Here is a 25276-nt window from a genome sequence, read left to right as displayed (position 1 = left end):
AAAACAACGTTGCGTTACCAGTCTTTCAGATATGTGGTCGTTACCCACACCAGCTTCCGACATGCAAGTACACTTGGCCACACTACACATTGGGGAATTTGAAATTCAACATTTGTCAATAATATTAAAAAAAAAAAAAACCTTATTGAAAAGAAATTGGCTCTCTAAATTCAGACACGTAACCAGGGAAATACTGAATGAATTTGTGTGAGAGAAAGAAAGTATCATATATTAATTATCTTTTAATATTTATTATGTTTTAGGATAGCATTTAATTACATTTTAATATTTTTATACTTAAATTGGCGGATGATTCGTCCTAATAATCGCGCAGCAGTTACCAGTTCACTAAATGCTGACTTGTGGTACATCTGAACTGGGTTGCTAGTGAATCGACATTTTCCTTTGTTGAAAGTTTTTCATTAGCTTTAGACCTCCATATAAACTACGAGCCAATAGACAAGCGACACAAAGGTATCACAAGATTATTCCTGGAAAGTTTTTTTTGTCTCTAGCTATAACGTTTTTAATTCACGAGTGAAGAGGGGAAAGGTTTATAAAAAAACTACATTTTGGATAGTCAATTTTATATCTTTTTTTTCATATAATGTTAATTTATGGAATACAGTTTAGTCACATACTTATGCATGCGTAATTTTAATTGATTACGCAATAACGCGTGCCCAGTAAACAAACACGTAAGGTCACTCACTACCCAAAACCTTTAGAAACCATTTATACAGTAAACTGTCTGGACGAGACCAAAAATAATAGTCATCTAAATTGAAGTATTCAGTGTGTCCATTAATCATGCACGCATACATAAATAATGCAGACTCCTCGATGACCTTGTGCGATGTTACGTCAGCGCGGAGATTGTTTATCGTTTCACTAGCCTCTGCCAACTGTTCCAAACAATCCCTTTGTGTTTACATCACTGGGAGTTTTCCACTGATACGGCCCGAATCAGCGGCCGTTTTCGCTGGCTGGTGCGTCGGATATGCCTTGTCATCTTCCGTCAACGTCTGATTCGACATTGTTACTTCGACCGACGTAACATGGGTCTACGAGGGACGTTGCAAATACAAGTGACGAAACTTATTTTTTTTTTTACAGTGAAACCTTGTCACGAACGGAAAAAATTAAACGCCATGAAATACACGCGTTTGGCTGTTTTGTGGCCGCCGACACGAAAACATTTGTCGTGCCGCGAAATCAATTTTAAAAAAAACTCCTGATAAAAATCCATTGCCAAGCGATTTCAGGAAGTTTTTCACAGCTCGTTGAAGCTATTATCCTGGAACACTTGTCCCACAGCACGCACTTCCGTATGCGACCACGTTTCCGGCGCGCGTCTCGCCCAAAAACACGGGAAGCCTTCTTTTCACAGACGAGACAGACAAACGCCCGATCGTGCATCTTCGGTTTTTTTTTGTTCATTGTAAATAAATATGGCGGTGTTGATAAAAGGATACTAATAGTCAATAAGGTTAGGTTAGCTACATTATAAATACTTTAAAACATTGTGGACGGTTGATTTGGTTAGGATAGCTACATTAAAGACACGAAAAAAAACAACATGAACTTCGGGGAACTTCGGGTTTTGGCTCTCTAGTCTGTGAAAAGAAGGCTTCCCCAAAAACACTGGTCTGCACTCGTGTGAGCCTGGTTGTGCTTATCTCTGTTATTCTGCACTCTGCGCATGCGTCATTCCTCCTCTGTTCGCCAACCCCACACGTCGTGGATTCTGGCGAGATTGTCTTTTATTACAGCAACGAGTTTTCTCGCTCAGTGATACAGCTTGTGTGTGTGTGGGAGGGGGGGGGGATATGACGAAATTTGTTTTCAGAACGTCCGTCATATTCGTACCATATTAATGCAGTGCTGCCAACTTCCAGGCACACCCCCTCAGTAATCACAGTTTCATGAATGCAAAAAAAAAAAGTAAAGCAAACGCGAAACAAGGTTACGCCGAATACTATATTTTACACATTAATTGATAAACTTATACAGTTATGAGTTAAACCATTATTTTTTTTAAATGAATAAAAAACTAAAATAATTACCACGATTTATATTTTTGATACTGCAAACTTTGAATGCTTTGTTTCTTGACTGTCAAGGGGGGTAAAAAGGTTTTTGTAGCACATCCAAAAATATTAATTGAAGCAAACCAAACTGGAGTTCATAAAAAAAAATCTGCTGTAAATGCACAGCCAACGTGTCATTAAGTTTCGTTGTTTCCATAACATATAAATAATATTGAATATGACTAGGGTAACGTATTTTTTTATGAACATATTTTCAGACCAGCTGTGTGTTACAACATATTAGCGTTGCCTGTGTTTCGTGGTCGGCAGGGTTCATTTAAGGTGCACGTCTTCTGTCAGTGCACCAATCACAGCCATCCAGTGCGGAAGCACGATGGCTTCTCTCGCAGACGGCCGCCAATCACAAGGGAACAATCGCTAGCGCGGGCAAACATTATTACAGTCTAATGAGGGTTCAGATGACGTAATCGATGTGGGATTTCTGAGAATGAATATGTATCTGTCCACACCCCATGATGTTGAAAGTTTCTTGAACACAAAAAAAAGAAAGAAAGAAACCTCCATTATCCGCCAATGGGAAACTCTTCCAAGAAAAATAAGAAAAATACCGGAGTTTCACCCGGACATAACTGACAAACTGAGCATTATCGAGGCCCTTAAGGCTCCACTTCACACGTCAATTTGATTTGTTCCGTTTTATTTGTCATTCTAGGGACCGGAAAAATTCGCGGGTTCAATGACCTGTAGGATGAACTCCATAGTTCTACGTACACTAGGTCAAATGTCACCCACTCATTGGCTGCTGTCTTGTGAGACGTACCAGCGTAGCAGCCTGTGATTCGATAAAGCTTTGGTTGGGTGTTTCTCATTAGCCCAGAGTCATCCAGGTGAGCTGTGAACCAATAGCAAAGGCAGCACTGAGGTATAACGATTTGTATTTTAGCCTATCGCGAAATGAATTCGCAAATGTTTTCGTGTCTCTAGTCATTACTTTTATTTAAAGGCTATTTCCAAAATTTTAACTCGGTACCTCCACTGCATTTGCTGCACTGCCACGCATGTTTTCAGTTAGTGCAACCATGGCTGTATAAAAGGCACGCAAGTCTACGTAGTTATCCTCACTATCGCAACTTTTTACTCGCATGATATTTCACTAGGTGAATATCTGTTGGAAATATTTGTGGCATAACAAAAAATGCAAAGGAGGTATTGGGTTAAAATTTCAGAAAAAAAATCCCTTAAAAAATTAAGAAAATGTGTTAGCCACTCTCAAAATACGTTCTTTAAATGATCCAAGCAATGTTTGGCCTGATGACGGGAACAGATGCAAACGTCGCAACTGTTTTGTCATAGGAAACCTACTACTGTTCGACGGTCTTGTTGTGTTATCCACAATATCTGGTTATCTTCGTCGTTGTGTTCGTATATCTTCTGCGCTGTTCGGGTTTTGTTGTCTGTATGCATTTACTGTTACTGTTTAAACTGTTTCGTCGTTGTTAGCCGAATGTGTTCGTCTGTGCTGCTGTTATTTTGTTTTCATGACTAGAAATTCCTTCCACGGAATTCTTGCGCCGTCTGATATTTCAAGTGCTGTCGTCCCCTGCGTTGTCCGCAATACCTTGACGTCACCTGATTTCTGTAGGTTATATGTTTTCGTTTATAATTTCTTATTTTGCATTTATGAATTTTATCCCACAAAGGAAAAAAAAAGTGTAAAACTGGAATGACGCACGTCCAGGAAATCGTGTTGAAAGCCTCGGAACGACCGCGCGACTTCTGCATATCGACACTCGCAGGGTTAGAGGGGTGAGGGGGGGGGGGGGGGAAAGTCCGCGGCTTGAAGTGACGCGATTCTTTGTCCGACGCGAGGTCGCTGGTGACGTCATCGGGACCCGCCGCAACAGAAAAGCGATTGTGGAGGGGGGGGGGGGAAGTGTAGACAGCGAAGAATTACAGAAGAAGAGTGTTAGAGGGAGGGGGGGGATAAACGAATGTTGCCGAGCGGTGGCGGCGTGGCCTCGTACACGCACTCACGCGGCCAGGGGAAACTGGTTTTTTTATTTGTTTGTTTTTTCTCCGCGTAGTTCGTGGTTTCGCCACCAGGGCGACGCGAGGGGTTCTCGTCCAGCTTGGTTGGGCTAGATCGCGGGAAGCCTTCATTTCACAGACGAGAGAGCCAAACGCCCGAAGTTCCCCGGAACTTCATGCTCGCTTTTTTCCCCCCTCGTTCTATCTCATTGTATAAACCGGTGTGGCATTAAATTTTGCTGTCGATTAGGATAGGTTAGCTACATTATAAATATTTTAAAACATTGTGGATGGTCGGTTATATTAGGTAAGTATAGCTACATTAATAAAAATAATGTAAAATCATTTTATGGTTGCTTAGCAAATAACTTTTTAATATGTAGCTATCCAAGGCTAGGAAACCGTTTACATGATTTCACAGTATCTTTAATGTAGCTATCCTAACCAAATCAATAGTCCACAAATGTTTTGTGGTATTTATAATGTAGCTAGCCTAACCTAATTGACCATTAGTTATCATGAGTTACAATGAACAAAAAAAACCGAAGATGCACGATCGGGCGTTTGGCTCTCTCGTCTGTGAAAAGAAGGCTTCCCCTAGATCGCGGGTGGTCGCGCGGTCCGCTGCAAACTCTGGCAGAGACGTGGCCAGCGGGGTCCCCCCCCCCCCCCCCTTCCTTTTCCCATCCCGGATTTTAAAAAAAGCGAATACATAATAAATAACATTACAGCAAACCTACATACATAATATTGCAGATATATTGCTGTACGATTATTGGCAGGGTGATTCTGCAAGGGATTACCACTGCCTTCCTCTAACTGAATAAATAAGCCAATCAATTATTAAAAAAAAGTTTTTTTTTACACACACCCCGTTGCTGGTTTACACTGTATGTCAAAGAGAAACCTCAAAAAACGGATATAGATATGAATACACAAACACACAGAAAACAAGCCAACTTTTGACATCGACTGATTTTGGCAGGTTTTATGTGTGTCTGTATATTCATTTCTTTGTCCGTCCGTGAAAATTCTCTGTGATATGCACTGTAAAAAAAAAGGAACAGGCGTAGGTATGGGGGAAAAAAATATCGTTTTATATCAACATATCCCGTTTCAAGAATCAATCAAAGAACGTGCCATTAGACGCCAGTAACAGCCACGTCAACTAGTTGCTCTTTATTGAAACAAAAAAAAATTGAATATAATAAACAAGATAATTGAACTAATCATCGAATCAGCTTCTTCCTGTACTTTAAACGTCATTAAGAATAATTCCAGTAATGTTTGCCCTTCGCCAACTGTTTTCCACCCACCAAAAAAAAGGCTTCGGTCTTACGTTGTTTTTTTTTCCTTCGTGTTTATACTTAGAGCCTTGTAAATGTTCTTTATATTGTATGTCGTATGTGTATTTGTTGATCATGTAATAAAGCGTCTTGAATCTTGTTTCTACTGGCAAAAGAGCACTGTGTGCTGGGGTGCCACTTTCCCAATGTGTGCAATGTACACATGATGTGATGAAATAAAGACTTTTGAATTGTGAAGGGGAAAAAAATTGTTCTTACTGCAGCTATACACGTCATTCGTCCGTATCATCGCCGCTGCAAGTCTGCTGCGTATCACGTAGTTTTTTTCCCCTAGCTTCCTTTTATACGCATCGATGTAGTAAGGGGGGGGGGGGGGGGGTGCAGAAGAACTGAGCTCTTCAACGCGCAGTCTGTCCCGCCAGGAGGGATCCGGGTCGGCTGGTACTTTGGCCCGCGATGTAGCGGCGAGATATGCAGCAGGAACAGGCGGGGTCCCAGTCCGCTTTTATTCCGCGGTGTCTACGCAACTGCTTCAGTGCTTCGCGTCGCTGGTGCCACTCCTCGAATACCCAGACATCTATCTCTCTCTCTCTCTCTCTCTCTCTCTCTCTCTCTTTCTTTTTCCCATTTTCCCTCGTCATCTCCTCCTCTCGCCGGCTCCACAAAAAGAGGGGGGAAAACACGACAAAGCTAGTCGGGTCTCGGGGGGATAATCCAAATTTGTGAACACTCTGCCTGGACGACACGTGCTGTGTTCCAGATCTTTATGGAGAAACGTTCCGGAAATTGGACCACAGACCGCAGAATGAACACGGTAAACGGGCTCCTAGTGCAGTGGTCTTCAACTCACGGCCCGCAGCTGAATTGCGGGCCCGTTAGTGAGTTTTCTTTCTCTCCTAGCAAACTTTCAGAAAAGAGCGCGAGACATATCTGCGAACTTGAACGTCGCAAGAAAAAGACGTGTCACTGTACGGAAGAGAAAAAAAAATTTCAGTATGTTTACAAAAGATGTCTTTTGGAAACCAGTTTTCAAGAAAAGGCCATGGCTATTTTTGCATGTATGAAATACGTTTTTCGAGATAAATACTGGGCATTTCTTAGGAAAATTAGCGCATAACTTTATTATTTTGATGTTTCATTCAAGCATTTTTTTTAAACCATGGAAATGATAATCGAATATTTGACCATTTTACTCCATTTTGTTGTATCGTGCTTATTAATGTGCGCAGTTCATACTGAAAAGCTATTCAGGGAACGGGTTACAAATAAATGTAACTATTGTAGAAACTGGGACAAAACGAAGTGTAAATACACTAGTAGAAAAATGGCGCATGTTCATGAAAATATTTTTAATCAAGCTCTTCATAAATTTGCATGCAAAATTGAAGTTAGTTTTTTTTTTACTACTCCAAGTAAACACAACTTGTAAAGCGCGCGCATAAGTACAAGCAACATACCTGCGAGCCTAGGACGTGTTACTGTGCGCGCGAGTACTTAGTTGTAAATAGCGGAAGAGGCGTGCGGGACGTATCCTTTTACTGGCGACAGACGACCTGCCGCTCAATCACTTCTGGAGTGAGACCCGATGCGCCAGTTCGCAATTAACTGACGTAATTTAACTTACGATCAGCATTATTTGCATGCGTTCATACACCGTCTTCCTTTGCGTAGTTTTAAGCGCTCGCGCGCTGACTGGCAGCCGCTGGGTGACGGATGAAGTCGCGGTAAGTCTACGATGCACTCGTCCTTCTGGAAATACCCGAATACTCACGTTGGCAAGCCTTCTATTCACAGACGAGAGAGCCAAACCCGAAGTTCCCGGAAGTTCATGCTCGCTTTTTTTTCCGTACCACAACAGGTGTATTTATTAGGGGGAAACCGTTTACATGATTTCACAGTATCTTTAATGTAGCTATCCTAACCAAATCAACCGTCCACAATGTTTTAAAGTATTTATTATGTAGCTAACCTAACCAAATTGACCATTAGTCATCATGAGTTGTATATTTATTTTCAATGAACATAGAAAATCCCCGAAAATGCACGATCGGGCGTTTTGCTTTCTCGTCTGTTGAAAGAAGGCTTGCCAACGTGAGTATTCGGGTATGTCCAGAAGGACGAGTGAATCGTAGGCTTCTCATGAAGTCGCCCGCCGCCAGGGGCGCACGCGCCACTGTTACCAACCCACACGCGCCCAAACCCCCCCAGCCGCCGACCCCAGCATGGTTGGAACTTCCTGGACCATCCTCCTTGTCCTGCACTGAACCTGCCTATTCAACCCCGCATGAATGAGCCCAGGGTTTTCCCTGTGTCCATGCAGGTTTTACCTGGGCCCAACTTAACTAGTTACAGTATAGAGTTTAAGATAGGGGAGTTAGTCATGGCATCAATCACTGCAATGGCTGGCCATTCGCCTGAACAAAGCACATGACTAGAGACCTGCCAAATTCGCGGTTTCGATGGCCTTCAGGATAGACTGCACATTCTCCTGTACACTCGGACAAAGAACGCAAGTTCATTGGTTGTTGACTTGTAAGTCGTCTCAGCTGGTAAGGTTTATCTGTGATTCGATCCTTCTTTGCTTGAGGGTTTACAATTGGTTGAGTTTCGCCAAGATGAACAGAAAGCCAATAGAAAAATTATCTATGAGGTATATGTGTTTGAATTCTAGCCTCTCAACGAATGAATCCGCGAATTTAACAGGTCTCTACACATGACTAGGAACACCTCTATTTCGCGAATACATTTCGTGTCAAGGTATTTCACAAAATACTGTAGCTTTTCTCCTGTGTTTATTGGCTGAGGTTGGGGAGATGTGTCGTCCCGCTCTTGACGGGGCCAATGAGAATGTGGTCACCGTACTGTTGCACCCTCACAATTTGCCACGACTCTTAGAAAAAAAGCTACAGTGTTTTGTGAAATACCTTGACATGAAATCACGAAATACAGGTGTCCCTACACATGCATGCTAGCCTTTCTGCGTGACTGACACCCAGCTAAAACACACACTTGGCTGTAGCGGGGTTAAGGGGCCCGCCTCGTCAGGGGTGTATGTGTGTTAGTGAGGCGGGGTGATAAGCGCGACGCTCGCTGGTGCTTCCAGCACGGTGTAGCCTCTAAGCGCAAGTCTCTGAACTGGCGCGCATTCGTCTCGTCGTCACAGGATAACTGTGAAATTTGAGCGGTGACCGTAACATTATATGGCGGAGAAATGAAGATAAAGGTGTTATGCAAGCCCCTTAAGTGCTTTCAAGAATCTGTACTGATTGTTTTATGCCTAAAAATTACTCTGAAAACACGGGTTTTAGGCATTTTAACGCTTCTAAAAATACAGTTTAAAAACTTAATCCGAAATTAAAAGTACTTTTCGGTCCTCAGCGAACTCTTAAATGCTATTCGTAAATAGGCCCCACTCGGATATCTTAAGTAGTTTTGAAATCGCGTTGTTTTTCCTGAAGCTCTGCACACCGTATGTGTGCCCGGGTAGGCGGGCCCCTTAAGGGGGGGGGATGAGGTGACGTGGTCGCTGACCTCCCATGATTCCGTAGGTGATCATGAGCACGTTGATGTCGGGCGACAGCGTGCTGAGCACGAAGCCGGCGCACGCCAGCACACTTCCGGCGATGCAGACGGGGCGGCAGCCGTACTTGTTGGTGAGGGCGCTGACCACGGGACCTGCGGGCAGCACAAGCCCCCCCTCTCTCCGGACCCTCCTCTGTGACCGCGGGACACCTGGCCCCTAGTTCACCAACATTACAAGTTACAAACCTACAAGCTACAAGTCACAAGTTCACAAGTCACAAGTTCTGGGAGACGTGTTTCATAAAAATAAAAAATAAAAATTGGTTGTCTGTAAAGTCGGTTTACGGACGATAGTTTAACGTGACAACGTCATAAACAAAACATTGATGAAATGATTGCATACTTTTATGAATAGAATTGAATCATTTTTTATTGAATTATCACTATCTTGTACGGATACAAAGGAGTGAAATGAAATCTACGATTTAATTGATAAATTCACTTTTATTTGCACTCATTAATTCAAATATGTTTATTACTTTAACGAAGAGATTATTTTAACTATAACTTTTATACATGTTTGCTATTTAACTTCTTCCGATCTGTGTTATTCTGTTAAGGATAGGACGATGATAGGAAAAGTAGGAAACGGATGGAAGTGTTTCAAGTTTGATGTGCCTCGAAAAAGTCAAATCGATGGTTGTTCCAATCGAGTGGAAGAGAGATAGATGCGGCGCAAGCGTACAATGAGCGTAACAAGACACAGCGAAACGGGACAATGTACGTAACGGGACAATAACTCATCCTTTTTCGTGCGTGCAGCAGGCGTTCATCGATTTATTAGACGTTGTCACGTCAAAAAGTCTCGTAACTTGTAGAAGTTGGTTAGCTTGTATCAACTTTTCACAAGTCTCCTGTTTTATTCACAAGTTGTTCACATGAAAAATGGAGAGTGCACGAGTAGTAAAGATTTGAAATCGGCAGTACTGCAAAAAATTAAAGAGAACAAGGATACCTTGTACTGACAGTTTAGTGATACTTTGACCAAAAAAAAAAGGATAAAAGTGATGCGTGGAAGCAAATATTTGATTTTGCGGTTAGTATTGGAGCAGTAAAATAAAGAAAAGGGTTGGGAATCTTTGAGACACGTTTTGGCCAAATTTGAGACGAGCAACTATGGTGAATTACAGTAAATTCTTGCCATATTTATATATTGAACTGAAAACTGAAGAAATTTAAATTACTATCATTTGTTTAAAATATTTTATTTCCAGAACAAAGTAGATAATGCGAAACAAACTGGGGCAGCAGGTGGAACACATGCCAAGTACAATGACATTGACAACATTGTTCTTGACATAATTGGGAAAGACTCGCCAACTATAACAAGTTTGGGTGTACCTGAAACAGGGAGCAATGCATCCACAAATGTATCAGAGGAAAAACGTTTCACTGCTCAAGGAGATGGACAGTGTGACGATGATTGTGTGTGATGATGATTGTCATACTTCAATAACACAAAACTCTAAAAAAACGGAAAAAGGCATCTGTAAGTACATTATATAATAAAAAAATTTAATTGTATAACTAAATATTTGATACTATTATTGGTTAATGTAGAGAATCACTACTTTTGGATTTAACAAACCCAAAATAACCTATGGCAAAACATAATGTATTGCAAACTATTTAACCAAAATTTAAACACTTTAAAATTGTCAAAACATAACCTAATCAAACATACTCAGGAAAGAACGTTTTTAAACAAGCCTAACCTAACCAACCTCTTTTTTTTAAACCTAGCATACCTTGCACACAACATAGGACGGTAATTGTGGATATAAGTTACTCATTCAGAATGACGGAACTGTTAGGCTTAGATGGAAGATTTTTTAATGAAATATGTTTTTATATGTGGGAGGTACATTAGGTAAAAAAAATAGTTTATTTATGATAGTTTAGCTTACGTTGGTCAATGCTCATTTAGGTTAGGTTAGTTTTGTTAAACAAATTCCCTACCACAATTAAGTTAGGTTGAGTAAGTTTTTACAGTATATAAATTTTACGATTTTCTGAAAGAAATAACATATATACAGGCTCAACCTTTCCCATAGTTGACTTAACACCGACCGAAAAAAAATAAAATCTTTTACAGTCTGGGTGATGGCAGACTGGAACATGAAATTTTCCCCTCAAATTACTATCATGACTTTTACAGGATTCCACTTTCCAAGAACCTTCCTGAGGTTCTCAAGGGAAAAAAAAAAACAACATAAATTTTAAAAGTCACTCTAACGAAATTGCAGCAATACCCTTTTATCCCTTTTTTATATTATTTTGCTAGCCAAAATGTAATTTTATATAAAAACAAGACACTTTTTTTTTTGCCCCACACTAACTGTTCATGCTACGTCACGTTGCGACTAAAAGCATGAAAAATAATTCGCAAAGCGTTGTCACTTCACATCACACAATAAGGCACCATCGCCAGACGGAATAAGGCCCTGCCACGCTATCAGACTACCGCTTCTAAACACCTTCCAATTACGTTGTGTCAAATAAAAGTCTGAGGGTTACAACGTCACCGATAAACGTCACTAGAGCAGCCATGTTTGTTTGACGAGTTGGATGACTTCAGTTTCCATCAAATATTTTGCATGTAGGTAGGGACCGGAAAAATTCCGCGGATTCAATGACCTCTAGGATAGCCACCATTATCCCCTGCATTTCTCAAGTAAACACGCGTGTTCATCGGGTGCTAAAAATTGTGAGGCGTCTCCACTGGGTAGCTTGTGATTCGACGCTTCTTTGGTCCATAAGTCTCTCATTGGCCCAGAGAGCTCCAGTTAAACTGCGAGCCAATAGCAGAACCAGCAGAATTGCACACGTGTTTGAATTTCAGCCTGTCACGAAATAATGAATCCGCGAATTTTTTCCGGTCTCTACGTATATGACAGGTTCTAAACCATGCAGGACGTTGGATACAACCAAACCAATAAAAAAACGTGCCTATTGAAGACTAGTCACAACCAGTGGCGGAGCCAGGATTTGTGTATGGGGGGTGTTAAGAAGCATGCCCCCCCCCCCCCCGTATTCAAGCGGGGGGCCCGGGGATCCGGGAAAATTTGGATTTTAAGGTGTAAAATAGTGCTATTTTAGCAGTTTTCGGTACTTAAATTTAAATACTATAATGGTAAAAATTTTATTAATTTTCATATGAAATTTGTTTGAGTGATGAATAAGAAATTAATTAAAGATTTGGTGCTGGGGGGGGGGGTTTGAACCCCTAACCCCCCCCCCCCCCCCCCCGGGCTACGCCCCTGGTCACAACGCATCTCGACACAAGCACACGCCCCTGGGACTCACCCGCGCTGAGGTACATGCCCGACAGCAGGCTGCCGACCCACGCCACCCTGCCCTTCCCCTCGCCGAAGGCGACCACGAACTCGCCGAGGAAGACGCCGAACGTGTAGGCGATGCCGTCCAGGATCATGTTGCACATGAAGCTGGCGAACACGATGACCCAGCCGTAGCCGCCGTCCGGGGGCGGCGGGATGTCGTGGTACTCGCAGTACGACAGGCACTCGTCGTCCGCCCCCGCGGCGCTGCAGCCGTCACCGTCCTGCGCCCCCGCCGCCGTCAGCCGCGCGTTCTCCTCGCGCTCCGAGTACGAGCACTCGCTCTCCGTCTGCAACAGCGACCATATAATATGCATATAACATTAACTATGGGGACAAGTCAATATAATCTCTCACTAACCCCGATAAACCTTTTGAAAATAAGTTAATATAAAGATTATATGATTTGAAGATAAAACTATTACTAGATTGATAAATCTCTTATTATACCCTAACAGGGATTACATATAGGAACGAAGCAATAGAAATATGCCTTTATTATTTATTGGAGAAATCTGCAACAGCGACCAGGGGGGCGTCGGTACACGAACCAAACATTCCGACAACACTGCTGGAAACTGCACTTCACGCCAGCTGAACCGAAAGTTCCCGTCGCTAAACAATCACTAGAGCCACGGAATTTTCGCGCATTCATTTAGTCGCAAGCTAGAATGCAAACCTTCACACTCTCGCACTGTGTTCATGATTGGCCCGCAGTTACTTGGACACGCCCCTCTACGACTGTGAGCCAACGATGCCCAGCTAGGAGAGAAGTAAGCGAATCAGGTAGTGGCAAATAACAAGGATAAAAATGTTCTCGCTAAGAAATCAACCAATGGGAAAGTAAACATGGGTCGAGCACACATATAACTTTAAATTCTATCATGAGGCCAGAGGAATCCACGAAATTTCCGGGACTCTAACAATCACCACTGTAAAATAATTCCTTTAAAAAAAATGTCTGCACTTCTCAATCCCTACACTTCATAAAAAAATGGATAACAACACTTACGAAGTAGATTTTAAGCTAGTTTTATATTAAACTAGCTGAAATACCCGCCCGTTGCCCCCTGGGCTAAACGTATCATAAGGAACATCACTAGCTAGTTCCACGTCTGTAGGACGTACACTTGAAAAACGGGAAATTTTTTATTTTAATTTTAAATTCCCATCGATTGCACAATCTCTCGGTGAATCGTGGATACAGTAAAAAAACCGGGACGCCAATCTTCAGATTCATTTTGTGGGAAGGCAGGTAAGCCCTAGTCATGATGTGACGGGACGCACGAAACGATAGCGCGTTACAAATTCAAGAACGCCATCTATTGAAGTTCTAAACTAAACTGTTATTAGCGCATTTAGTTCGCTAGCGGATGGGTTTCGCCAAGGAGAAGGATGGGAAGTTGCCAGACCTTACTATATGACCATGTGGCGGACATGGAGAAATGACACAATCTTACTGTTTGTGTGTCTATGACCTACCTATGATTTTCTATTATAAATCTGACTTTACCCCTTTTTTTTCACTTCATTAGGGATGGAATTATTCTATGATTATATGTAGTCTATGTCACTCTCCGGCCCATAAACTTTCTGTGTGAAAAAAAACCCATGTCGTTCCGTTGCTTCGTTGCTGCGTGAAAGAAGAACAAATAGACAAGCATACTTTCACATTTATAATACTACTAGTAGGTACACTTCTTAAAGACGGATGTATAACTATTGACAACTTGGTCTGGATCTAATATCTTGACTAAGTTATTAGTATTCCCCTATGTACTTGGACAGGGGGTATTCAGACATCCGGTGCCCCTCCCAGAAGTCAGTCCTGTACCCGCCCCTACGACAGCTGGACAAAATGCAGCTAGCTTCACGCTGTGTCCGTGTAAGTAATGCACGCATCGGCCACTGACGAGTGTTTTCTTTTGACGTTACAACGTCTAATAAATCGATGAACGCCGGCTACACGCACGATAAAGTGTCCCGTAACGCACATTGTCCCGTTACGCTCATTGTACGCTTGCGCCGCATCTATCTCTCTTCCACTCGATTGGAACAACCATCGATATGGCTTTTTCGAGGCACATTAAACTTGAAACACTCCCATTCGTTCCCTACTTTTCCTATCATCGTCCTATCCTTAACAGAATAACACAGATAAACACAAATACGTGCAACAGCATACACGTATAAAAGTTATAGTTAAAATAATCTCTTCGTTAAAGTTATAACCATATTTGAAATAATGAGTGCAAATAAAAGTAAATTTATCAATTAAATTGTATATTTCATTTCACTCCTTCTTTGTATCAATATACAAAATAGCGATAATTCAATAAAAATGATTCCATTTTATTCATAAAAGTATGCAATAATTTCATCAATGTTTTGTTATGACGTCGTCACGTTAAACTATCGTCCGTGAACCGACTTTACAGACAACCAATTTTTTTTTTTTTAAATACCATCCACGATGGCGGGACATGACGCGTGGGAGGCGACCTCGCTCTAACGACGGCGGCGCCCGAAGGAGAGGATCCCGCGACCTCGAGGGACTATTTCCGGGCGTCTCGGCGCGCCTTCCGCCCCGCTGCGTCGTCGAGGCGCCCCAGGCCTCGGACACCCTCCGCGCGCGCATGCGCACCTTCGCTCTCTGCGGACGTTACGAACTGTTTCGACGGAGCGAGGTGACACAAAATCACTCGATACAATAGAAATTAAATTATTTGTACCCAAATGTAATTTAATAAATTAAAATGAAAAAAAAAAACATTAAAAATTATCAAAAGAACCCATTTATAACGAAATAAGAGAGAGAGAGAGACACAAGCTCGCGTTCCAGAGCACCGGTCCCGCCATCCTGATGCAGGTATCCTCGAAAACAGCACACGCAAATTATCTGTTCTGTACAGTTGTGTGACCATAGTATTTGATGAATATGCCGCACAGTGTTTTGTTTTTGTAAATGGAACAGAAATATTAATGTTAAATTAGAGATATTTGAACATTTCTGTACATTTACGTGAAAACAGGGCACTGGAGGATATCGAAGTTGAAGAGTTCCTGAGGTGCTTCAAACAGTGGGAAAAAGACTTGACAAAGGCATCGCATCTAATGGAAAATACTTTGAAATTCACCGAAAGTATTTTGTAAAAAAAAAGTATAAATATTTTTTATTTAAAAAATTCGTTTTTTTTGTCCCCTCTCGTATATATGCAAAAATAACCATAGTTACAATATTTTAAAAAGTTACATTATATTTCTTGGTAAAGGAATCTTTTTTTTAGAACATTTTTTTTCTACGCCTCGAAGACAAATCAGACTCAAGATAAATATCATTACAAACCTAAAGCAAATTTTTTTTTCCTGATAATTTGACAAATTTGTTTATATTTGTTTGAGAAATATGAAGCAAATGTTCACTTCTGAGACCGCGCAGAATTATAGTTCTAATCCTGTGAAAAACGTAGTTTTAGAAACGATAACGCAAGCCTTAACTGCGATTCATTAAACAAAGAAAGAACAAAATCAGCAGTAAATTTAAATTCTCGTCGTTACAATTCAAATTTACAAGAGATGAGTACGTGTCACAATAACACATTATAAAACACGTGTGCCTAAATAAACACGAAATAAAAAAGGACTTAGCATATGAGCATGTAATGGACTAGTTATATTATAAATGTCATGCAAAAAAAAAAAACTAACAACATACAAATGTAATTTTTAAAATCCACTTTCTGTATGCATGGTTGAACATTTAAAAATACGTTCTGGAAATCAATTCAAGAACACTTTTATTCTCTACCGACTTCTTCTTTATTACACTTCACACACATTTTAACAGACCGGACTTGCTAATTACCTGCCTACAACCGCGAGGCATGTGGTTGATTCATTATGAATGTAAAACAGAAGTCACGCCATATTGTAGCGCAATAGAACAATCCATTGTAGATTTAAAACAAGAAAAAATGTTTAACAGCTTACTCTGCTTATTGTTAACACCCACAAAAAAAAAAAAAAAGATGTTTCAACGTAGAGTGTCGACTTGTTTTCGACTGGCTTGTCCGAAGACGACGCTGTCTTCAGCCGAGTCGGAGCACCGCGGCGCCGGCCGCGAGGCACAGCAGCAGAATGTCCGCGCCGACAGACGGCGGCGCGGTGCCGTCGGAGGGAGCCTCCGTCGCCTCCTCCTGCCTCGGCACGACCACCTCTCTGACGGCGACTTCAGGGTCTCTCGCCCTCTTCCCGGCGAGGGCTGCTCCGCCGCTCCCGAGGTCCGCGTCACTGTCGTTACCGCCCCTCTTGGAGTCTCCGTCGGGGCTGTTACCGCTCGCGAAGCCCTCGTCAGGGTCACCACTCTCACCCGGGTAGTTACCACTTGCGTCAGCGTGGTCACCGCTCTCGGAGTCTTCCTCGGGGCTGTTACCGCTCCCATCAGGTCCACCACTCGCGAAGCCCTCGTCAGGGTTACCACTCCCACCCGGATAGTTACCACTTTCGTCAGCGTGGTCACCGCTCTCGGAGTCTTCCTCAGGGCTGTTACCACTCTCATCAGGTCCACCACTCTTGAAACCCTCGTCAGGGCTGTTACCACTCTCAACAGGTCCACCACTCTTGGAGCCCTCTTCAAGGTGATCACCCTCACCAGGGTGGCTACCACTTTCGTCAGGATTGCCGCCGCTCTTGGAGCCCTCGTCAGGGCTGTTACCACTCTCATCAGGTCCACCACTCTTGAAACCCTCGTCAGGGCTGTTACCACTCTCAACAGGTCCACCACTCTTGGAGCCCTCTTCAGGGTGATCACCCTCACCAGGGTGGCTACCACTCTCGTCAGGAATGCCGCCGCTCTTGGAGTCCTCGTCAGGGCTGTTACCACTCTCATCAGGACCACCACTCTTGGAGCCCTCTTCAGGTTGTTCACCCTCACCAGGGTGGCTACCACTTTCGTCAGGATTGCCGCCGCTCTTGGAGTCCCCGTAAGCGTTGCCGACGCTCTTGGAGGCTTCCCCCGGGTCTGGGACGGCCGCGGACGCCGCAGGCTGTTGCGTCACGCGCACGGCCATCAACACCCAGAACAAGGCCAACGCACTTCGCATCGTCCGCACAGTTCGCTGGAGCGTCGAGTTTCTGACTAAACCTTCAAAACGATCACTGCAAATGGCGAGCCCACAGAACAAACCACAGAGAATAAAGAAATGGAACCGTTCAAGTCTATCTACAGGCGGCCAGACATAGAGGAATATAACCTATAACATCCATAGACATATTTTTGAATAACATTTATGCATGCATTCACGTTAAAAATCACGCTGCGCAAAACAAAAACTAAAGAAGACGAATAACTTTCCCTCGCCAAAGAAGTCGCAAAAAAAGAGCCGAACGCTCCTGGCAGCGATGTTGTCGCAAAATAGTGATGAACAGAAACAAGTCTGCTCAATGATTCTTAACACACAAAATTCTTTAGTTTGATGTACGTATTTTTTTAAACGTTATTCAACAAAAATTTTTAAAGAGATATCGATTGGAGAATTTCGTATTTAAAGAGTCTTTGAGCGGACTGTTCCAATTCATCCCGTTTTATGGTAACAACTTTTGCTGACTAGATTATATTCAATGCCGTGATGGTTTAAGGCTCACATGCAATTTTTTTATTATACTGCAGTTGCATTGTATGTTCGTTTTACCCCGCTGTGTAAAAATCAGTAAATTCATATAATATATTTTTTTTATTTGAGTGTACTACTTGTACTACTACTTTATCCATTCTTTAAATCAGATGCTTTTAATATTGCAACCTACCCCGAATCGCATCAACTATCAAAAAATAGTGGTTTTTGTGCGTGCCCATCATTGTCACAATAACAGAGGAAGTGATAAACGAATGCAGAAACAGACACGAACATTTATATACGTGTGAATCTATACACACACATTTGAAAGTTGTCTTTTAATTCTTAACAACACATTAAAACATTCCATTGTTTAAGTCTGTGTACATTCATTCCTACATACATACATACATACATACATACATACATGGGATGTCCACGCAAATCTTTAATAAAATTTCCCTGAGTTTTCTCTAAATTTCCATCTCCAAGATTATACATTACCCAGACAACCGTTTAAAATAATTTTATCTATTTAGCAAATTTTTGAAAGAAATAAAACATAATCCAGCCTCCACCATCCACACAGCTGACCCGAATTCAAACAGAATCTTACATGCGCCATTTTATGCACTAATACACAATCAGGACAATAAATGTTTAACTGTCTGTGTGATGTCAGAATGCAGCATGACATTTTCCTCTCAAATTACCATCACTGGGGAATTTCCATGATCACTCCAGGATTTCAAGTGAATTCCCCGACTTTCCCAGACCAGTTTCAACGTTTATAACTTTTTCCGGATATGGCACATATAGCAAGTCCATGATAAAATAAAACCGTGATCGAGTCTTTCAGTATTCGCCAGAGATCTGTAAAAATGTAACCACGGTAACTAGCAAATTAGTGTGTTCTCATGTTACAAATTCACTTAAAATACAAAACTCGGACACGAAATTTAACGAAAAATTAATTGTGTTTTTAAACTACATTTCGTGTCGCGAATCACACGTAGTTTCCTCACCCGCCGCTAGAAAATTTGCTGCCGGAGCAGCTACGTCGACTATCGAATCATTTGATTTGCATTGCGAAATGTACCCACTTTGATAAAAGCGAAAAAGACTTGAAAAAATACACAAAACCCCGGCTTTGAATCTGATTTTTAGACAAGGGATTTTTATTAAAATACTGTACATATTGTTAAAATTCGTTTAACAGTTCCCTTTGGTCTCTAGGGTCTTAAGTTCACTCCAACCGTCACTCAGATGTGATTACACATTCCCGTTCCATTCGCGGGAATTACTCCCACCAAATGCCGTATACCGAGGACTCGGATCAGCAACAGAGGTACCTCCAGGGACAGGAGACAATAGCACCCGAGTTGTTCGCGGGCGTACGGAGCAGCCAGCAGTCAGTTGGCAACACTGCGGGGGACACCCCCCCCCCCCCGGGGTCTATAATTAACGGCACGTGGAGCCGAGGAAAACAGCTGAGCGGCGGCTATATTGGCTGGCTGGCTGGCTGGCTGGCTGGCTGGCTGGCTGAGAGAGCCTGATGGGGCCCACTTCCACGACGGCACATCTGCACACGACCCACTTCGTGTGCACAACTGGCAGAGCACCTAACCTCCCCCCCCCCCCCCAACACCACCTGTCATTATATCCTTACCTTCCCCCTGATGAACAATCACGTAATTAAGCATGTGTTTGCGTGAAATTGGCGTACGATAATTGTTCATTCCATTCCAATAACAGCGCAAAAAACCAGTGATAATTTTATCATTAGGGGCATCATGCATATTTCGCAAAACAAAATGTCCACGACAAGTTGAAAGTTAAAACATTGTAGCATCGTCTGTGCTTCGTGAATGGGTGAGTTTATTTCGGGTCGGTAAAGCGCCTCTATGGGACTTTTAGAGCCGACCCTATCATTTTTAGGTGGAATATCAAAGATAAAGGCTCCTTATACTTCCTAATAACATTTACAATGTTGTGTGTAGAACTTTTCATGCCTTAAAAAGTCCGTTGAAACACCCATTTAAGGTTTCATCACTGTCAAAAAAGTGCAGGTTATAGACGGTAAATGTATAGACAAGTGTGTAGGGGACTGTGGAGTCTATCCTAAAGGTTATTGAATTTTTCCAGTCCCTGATATGTAGAGACCGGAAAAATTCGTGGATTCATTTCGCGATACGCTAAAATTCAAATACACATACCTTTAAGCTGCTTTTGTTATAGGTTCACTGATCATCCGGACGACTCTGGGCCAATGGGAAACACTCAACAAAATAAGTATCGTTATCACAAGCAAACTAGTTGAGACGACTCACAAGTCAGCAGCCAATGAACAGGCGTTATTTTCCCGAGTATACTGAGGACTGTGTAGTCTATCCTGAAGGTCATCGAAAACGCGAATTTTTCCAGTCCCTACTGATATGTCACGACTGAGGCGAACTGAATGCGGTAATCCCGGGTGAGGAGAGAGGAGGGGAGGAGAGTTCCCCCCCCCCCCTTCCTGGTTTTATAAAGCACTTACTGAAAGAGCTTGCGCTTGCAATATCACAACTATGAAACGGGAAGGATAAACGTGATTCCGCAGACACCTACCTGGGAATTGTTACCGTTTCCGGTAACTGTTTTTGTAATTAATAATTTAATTATTTGGTTATTGTTATTTCTTTATTCAGTTATGTTTTTTAGTTTTTTTTTTATTTAATTGCATTAGGAGGACTCTAAGAACGTGAATCCGTTTGCTCAACGGCCGTCTAGTCATGTGTGCGTGTCGTTGTTTCGAGTGTACCCGAGGACGGCCGAAGAAGCTCGATGGTGACGTAGCCGAGTGACGCGCTCAGCGGTGGCGCGCGAGTGTGCGGTACGGGACTTGCAAGCCGGACTCGACAGCAGGAGGATGGTTCGGTGCGACCGTCTGGCCCGCGGTGTGGCAGTGACGCGGAGGCGCATTGACCACCAGTTGGGGCCCCACTCAACATGCTAAAAGTAAGGAGTCGACGCACATACTTGTTATAGCCAGAATAGGCGAAGGCCGGGGCTGTGAAATACTAAATGTTAAAATAGACTGTGATTCGCGACATAATTTGACTTTCTTCAGGACCGGCAATAATTTTTGTAGTGGATGAATGAACTTAAAGAAGTTAATGAACTTGTCACTCGGTCCCACATAGTCATCATTTGGATGAAGTGCACGGACACAGTTCAAGTACGTTTACGTATTATCATGAGGACTACCGTATAAGCCGCGAGCAAACGGGAAAGTGCGCGCACAGGACAAAATAAAAACTTTAGATTTTTTGTTTAACTATAGTTTTATATATATTTCTTTTTGTATAGGGCATTTATGTGTTACATGCAATGTATACGTGGAATACTAGGTAGGTCTGATAGTAAATGTTGACTGCACTTAAATTTTTGGTGTTCTTTATAATGGTACTCACACATTGCCCGGGGAATAAGGGAATAAGCTATTCACCTTTGGTTGGCCTTGGGGCATGAGTGTGGGGAGGAATTGCTAATCGCGCTGTTGCGGGAGTTACGCAGCAGCGAGGTTGATACTGCCATGGCTCACCGCTGCCTTCCGCACTATAGAAGCGAAGGAACGATACATTTATGGGCGTGTATTTTTCGCGAAATAATCTGATAACTCATTAGGCTGCAAGAAGGTATATCTGCGCTAGCGATTTGCTACCTTGTGATTGGCGACCGTCTGCAAGAGAAGCCATTGGCCTGTTTGCCCAGGCCATTAAGGTCGCGTTTGCTTCCGCACTGGATGGCTGAGATTGGTGCTCTGACAAGACAACACAGCCAACCACTAAACACAGACAATGCTACAAAGTGTTGACACACAACTGGTCTGGAAATTTTGGCCCTACTAATTGTTAGGGACACCTGTATTTCGCGAATACATTTCGTGTCAAGGTATTTCACAAAATACTGTAGCTTTTTCTAAGAGTCATTCATGGCAAATTGTGAGGGTGCAGCAGTACGGTGACCACATTCTCATTGGCCCCGTCAAGAGCGGGACGACACCTCTCCCCGACCTCAGCCAATAACCACAGGAGAAAAGCTACAGTATTTTGTGAAATACCTTGACACGAAATGTATTCGCGAAATACAGGTGTCCCTACTAATGGTACAATTTTTAAGGGGGGGGGGGAGTTGGGGAAAAGTGTACGGTAATTTTGTTACAACTGTCCCACAGTTTTTTTCACCGCAGATGTAGGCAACCTCGTGGTGCGGTCTTCGGTACTTTTCCTCTGGGGAGTGTCGGCTGCTCACCTGCGCGCCGGCAGCTCCGTAATTATAGACAACCCCTCCCCCCCCCTTCCCACACCACCATCTTGTTCCTAGAATCCGCGTGGCGAGATGCCTGGTCTTTGTCGGCAACGCTCCCCGCCAGCAGGTCTCGTCTCACGGGAGATACAGTTCTTCCCAGTCGATTCCGTGGCCAGATCTTCAGGACAACGAGCCGACGATCTTAGGTTTCGATTCCCGGCCGTGTCGGGCATTTATAGAGACCTGAAAATTTCGCGGGTTCATTTCGTGTTATGCTACAATTCAAATAATTATACCTTAGTGCTGCTTCTGTCATTGGTTCAATGTTAATCTGGAGGACTGAGGGCCAATTAGAGACCCTCACTCATTGAATTGACGAATCACAGGCCACCCAGTCGAGACGACTCACAAGTCAGCAGCCAATGAACAGTTGGCATTCGCCAGAGTGTGTAGAGGATATTGGAGTCTATCCTGGGGGTCATTGAACCCGCGAATTTTTCCGGTCTCAAGGCATTTACCACTCGTGCAAAAAAAATCCTTCCAAGGGCCAAAGACCGGGTGTTAATATCCTTTGGGCCACGTAGTTTTCGCGAAAATATTCCCAGACTAGCAGTGTTAAAATTTGTATAGCATTGTCTGCTTTTCGTGGTCGGCAGGGTTTATTTAAGGCGCATGTCTATCGCCAGCGCACCAATCACAACCACCCAGTGCGGAAGCAAACGGCCCACCTAAACAGGACGAATGGCTTCTCTCGCAGACGGCCGCCAATCACAATCAGTAGCGCGGGCATACCTTGTCGCAGTCTAATGAGCGATTTTTTTTCGCGGGAAAAAAAATACATGCCCCTAGGCTAGGGATAGTGACCAAAAAAAAAAAGTTATTGTTTTCAAAAGTACAACTCAGTCGAACATGAGAACTGTGCTTCAAGCAACAATAATTAAATTATTAAAGGTACCAATACAATAGTTTAAATATGCACGGCTAAAATGTAGGCTCACACAAAATTAAATACAGTTCCATTTAACTTCACCTTAAAATTAAATCAGTTACATTTTAAGGATACCTACCCTTCATGCATTATATTACTGAGAAATAAAATTTTAAAAAAATTGGCAGAAGTGTTTAAAAACTTAATACAAAATACATAACTAAATTTGATTAAAAAATTAAATATATAATGATTTATTTAAAGATTTTGGTACCAACTCAAGAACGGATGATACTAATTTTCAATATTAACGCTTTACCATCCGGGAAATCCCATTAATTAGAGACCGGAAAAACTTTTGGATCAATTTCGTGGCATGCTAAATTTAAAATAATTATACCTTTCTTTGTGCTGATTCTGCTATTGGTTCAGTGTTATTCTGGAGGACTCTTGGCCAATTAGAAATCCTCAATCAAAGAAGTATCGTCAGCAGCAAATGAACAGGGTACATTTGCTCAAGTATGCAGAGAATCGTGGAGTCTATCCTGGAGGGCACTGAACCTACGAATTTTTTCCAGTCCTTACACAACCTCTTAAAGGTAAGAAGACTTCAAAAGTTAGAACGGTAACGAATACAACTTTGGTTTAACTTATTAAAATTTGAAAGAAAATAAATTGAAACACGTGGTGTTAGGCAAAACAATTTATATAATGTCAAAATTACCGTACTTATAGCGGAAAACCTACGCATTACCTATACTACCACATGTCCCTCGCAATTACAGTCCTGGTTGCATCATCACTGCCGCAATTCCCCCCACCAGGAAACTGGCAGCTTTCCTTCCTCGGCCAATTAGTCCGGGGTTTGGCGAAGCATCCAGGCTTCGGAGGAGACTCGCCAGACGTCGCGACGCCCCCCGGCCGAAATGACTTGGGTCGCAAGAGGTCTTTGATTAGCGTCCCAGCTCCGCCCGCCTCCCCTCCCACTGCTTTTACTTCTTCTTCTTCTTCCGACACCGCGCGGCTTAGGCCAAGACAAACGCCATGCTGGTTCAAGTCTCCAGTGGCGTGAGCCAGTTTGCTTCACGTGGAGCAATACAGCGGAGCGTCTGGGCCTGAACATTTGGTCCAAGAGAAAGTGACATTGGAAATTTACGTAATCACCACCCGATGAACGTTTAAAAATTTCTAAGAGTACGTGATATTTAAAAGCTTGTAAATTGTACCTGCAATAATTGCTAAGTAAAGAAATAATATTCATTTATTATAAAGTTAAAAATTAAGTATCCCACTCTGAATGAACTGAGTATAAATCTACACATACTCTACTTCACAAAACCTTTTTATACAGATCTTGAGAATTTTTTATTTAAAAAAAAAATTGTATTTATAATCCCTACAGTAGGTTGATTCAACTTTGAGATTCTTTGACTTTTATATATTTTAAGTAGTCTTTTCTTTTGTCTCGTAAAGTACATTCGTTTTGTCTTCATTATCACAATTTTAAATTTTGTATGCTTTTAATATAAAAAAGTACGAAACTATACTACATAAAAATAATAGCATATATAAAACCTATAACATTACAAATATAAATATGTTCTAAAATATTGTTGTATACTGGTTTATATACACATAGTAGTACTCTATTATCACTCGCCCATAAGTTCATGTGGAGACTTCTGAGCCAATAGCAAACCCGCCTCTAAAAAAGCGTCGAATCACTAGCACCCACTAGGCAGAAGCCAATGAACAAGTGACATCGGCGTGAATGTTCAGAGTGTACGTTTGCATAGTCAGTCTATCCTGAAACAAACACATTGTGGTGGAAACATTCAACATGAGAAACGCATCCAGGATAGACTCCGAAATACTAAATAAAACCTTGCTCATTGGCTGGTGACTCATGAGAACTTTTTTGTCTGGGATGCTCATTGGCTCGGGGTTCTTTGGATTAACTGTTTGTCAGATCATCACAGGCAGACGTGCTTTGAAATTGCGACCTATCGCAAAATTAAAAACCCGCGAATTTTGTTTTTCGTCGCGATCTCTGCCCCCCCGCAAGGCTCCGCTGCGCAGACAGGAACGAAGCCAGGGCTGTGAGCAAGGGGAAGCCTAAGATGTACATCAAGTCCTG

The 25276-nt window shown here is 42.4% G+C and overlaps 1 protein-coding gene across 2 annotated transcripts in view; it reads right to left on the bottom strand.

The window, feature by feature from the left end:
- LOC134532749 (monocarboxylate transporter 7) overlaps positions 1-25276 on the bottom strand; it is a 139938-nt gene that overhangs the window by 28168 nt on the left and 86494 nt on the right. For both annotated transcript variants that reach the window (XM_063369563.1, XM_063369562.1), the window contains exons 2-3: positions 12275-12596; positions 8918-9061 (exon numbers count right to left, since the gene is read on the bottom strand). In XM_063369563.1, the coding sequence (XP_063225633.1) occupies positions 8918-9061; positions 12275-12596 (466 nt within the window). The remainder of the gene's footprint in view (positions 1-8917; positions 9062-12274; positions 12597-25276) is intronic.

Source organism: Bacillus rossius, chromosome 6 (genome assembly GCF_032445375.1).
Source record: "Bacillus rossius redtenbacheri isolate Brsri chromosome 6, Brsri_v3, whole genome shotgun sequence".
In the NCBI taxonomy this organism is placed as follows: domain Eukaryota; kingdom Metazoa; phylum Arthropoda; class Insecta; order Phasmatodea; family Bacillidae; genus Bacillus; species Bacillus rossius.
Note: the sequence above shows the minus strand (reverse complement) of the source record. Positions and strands in the feature narration are given on the sequence as shown.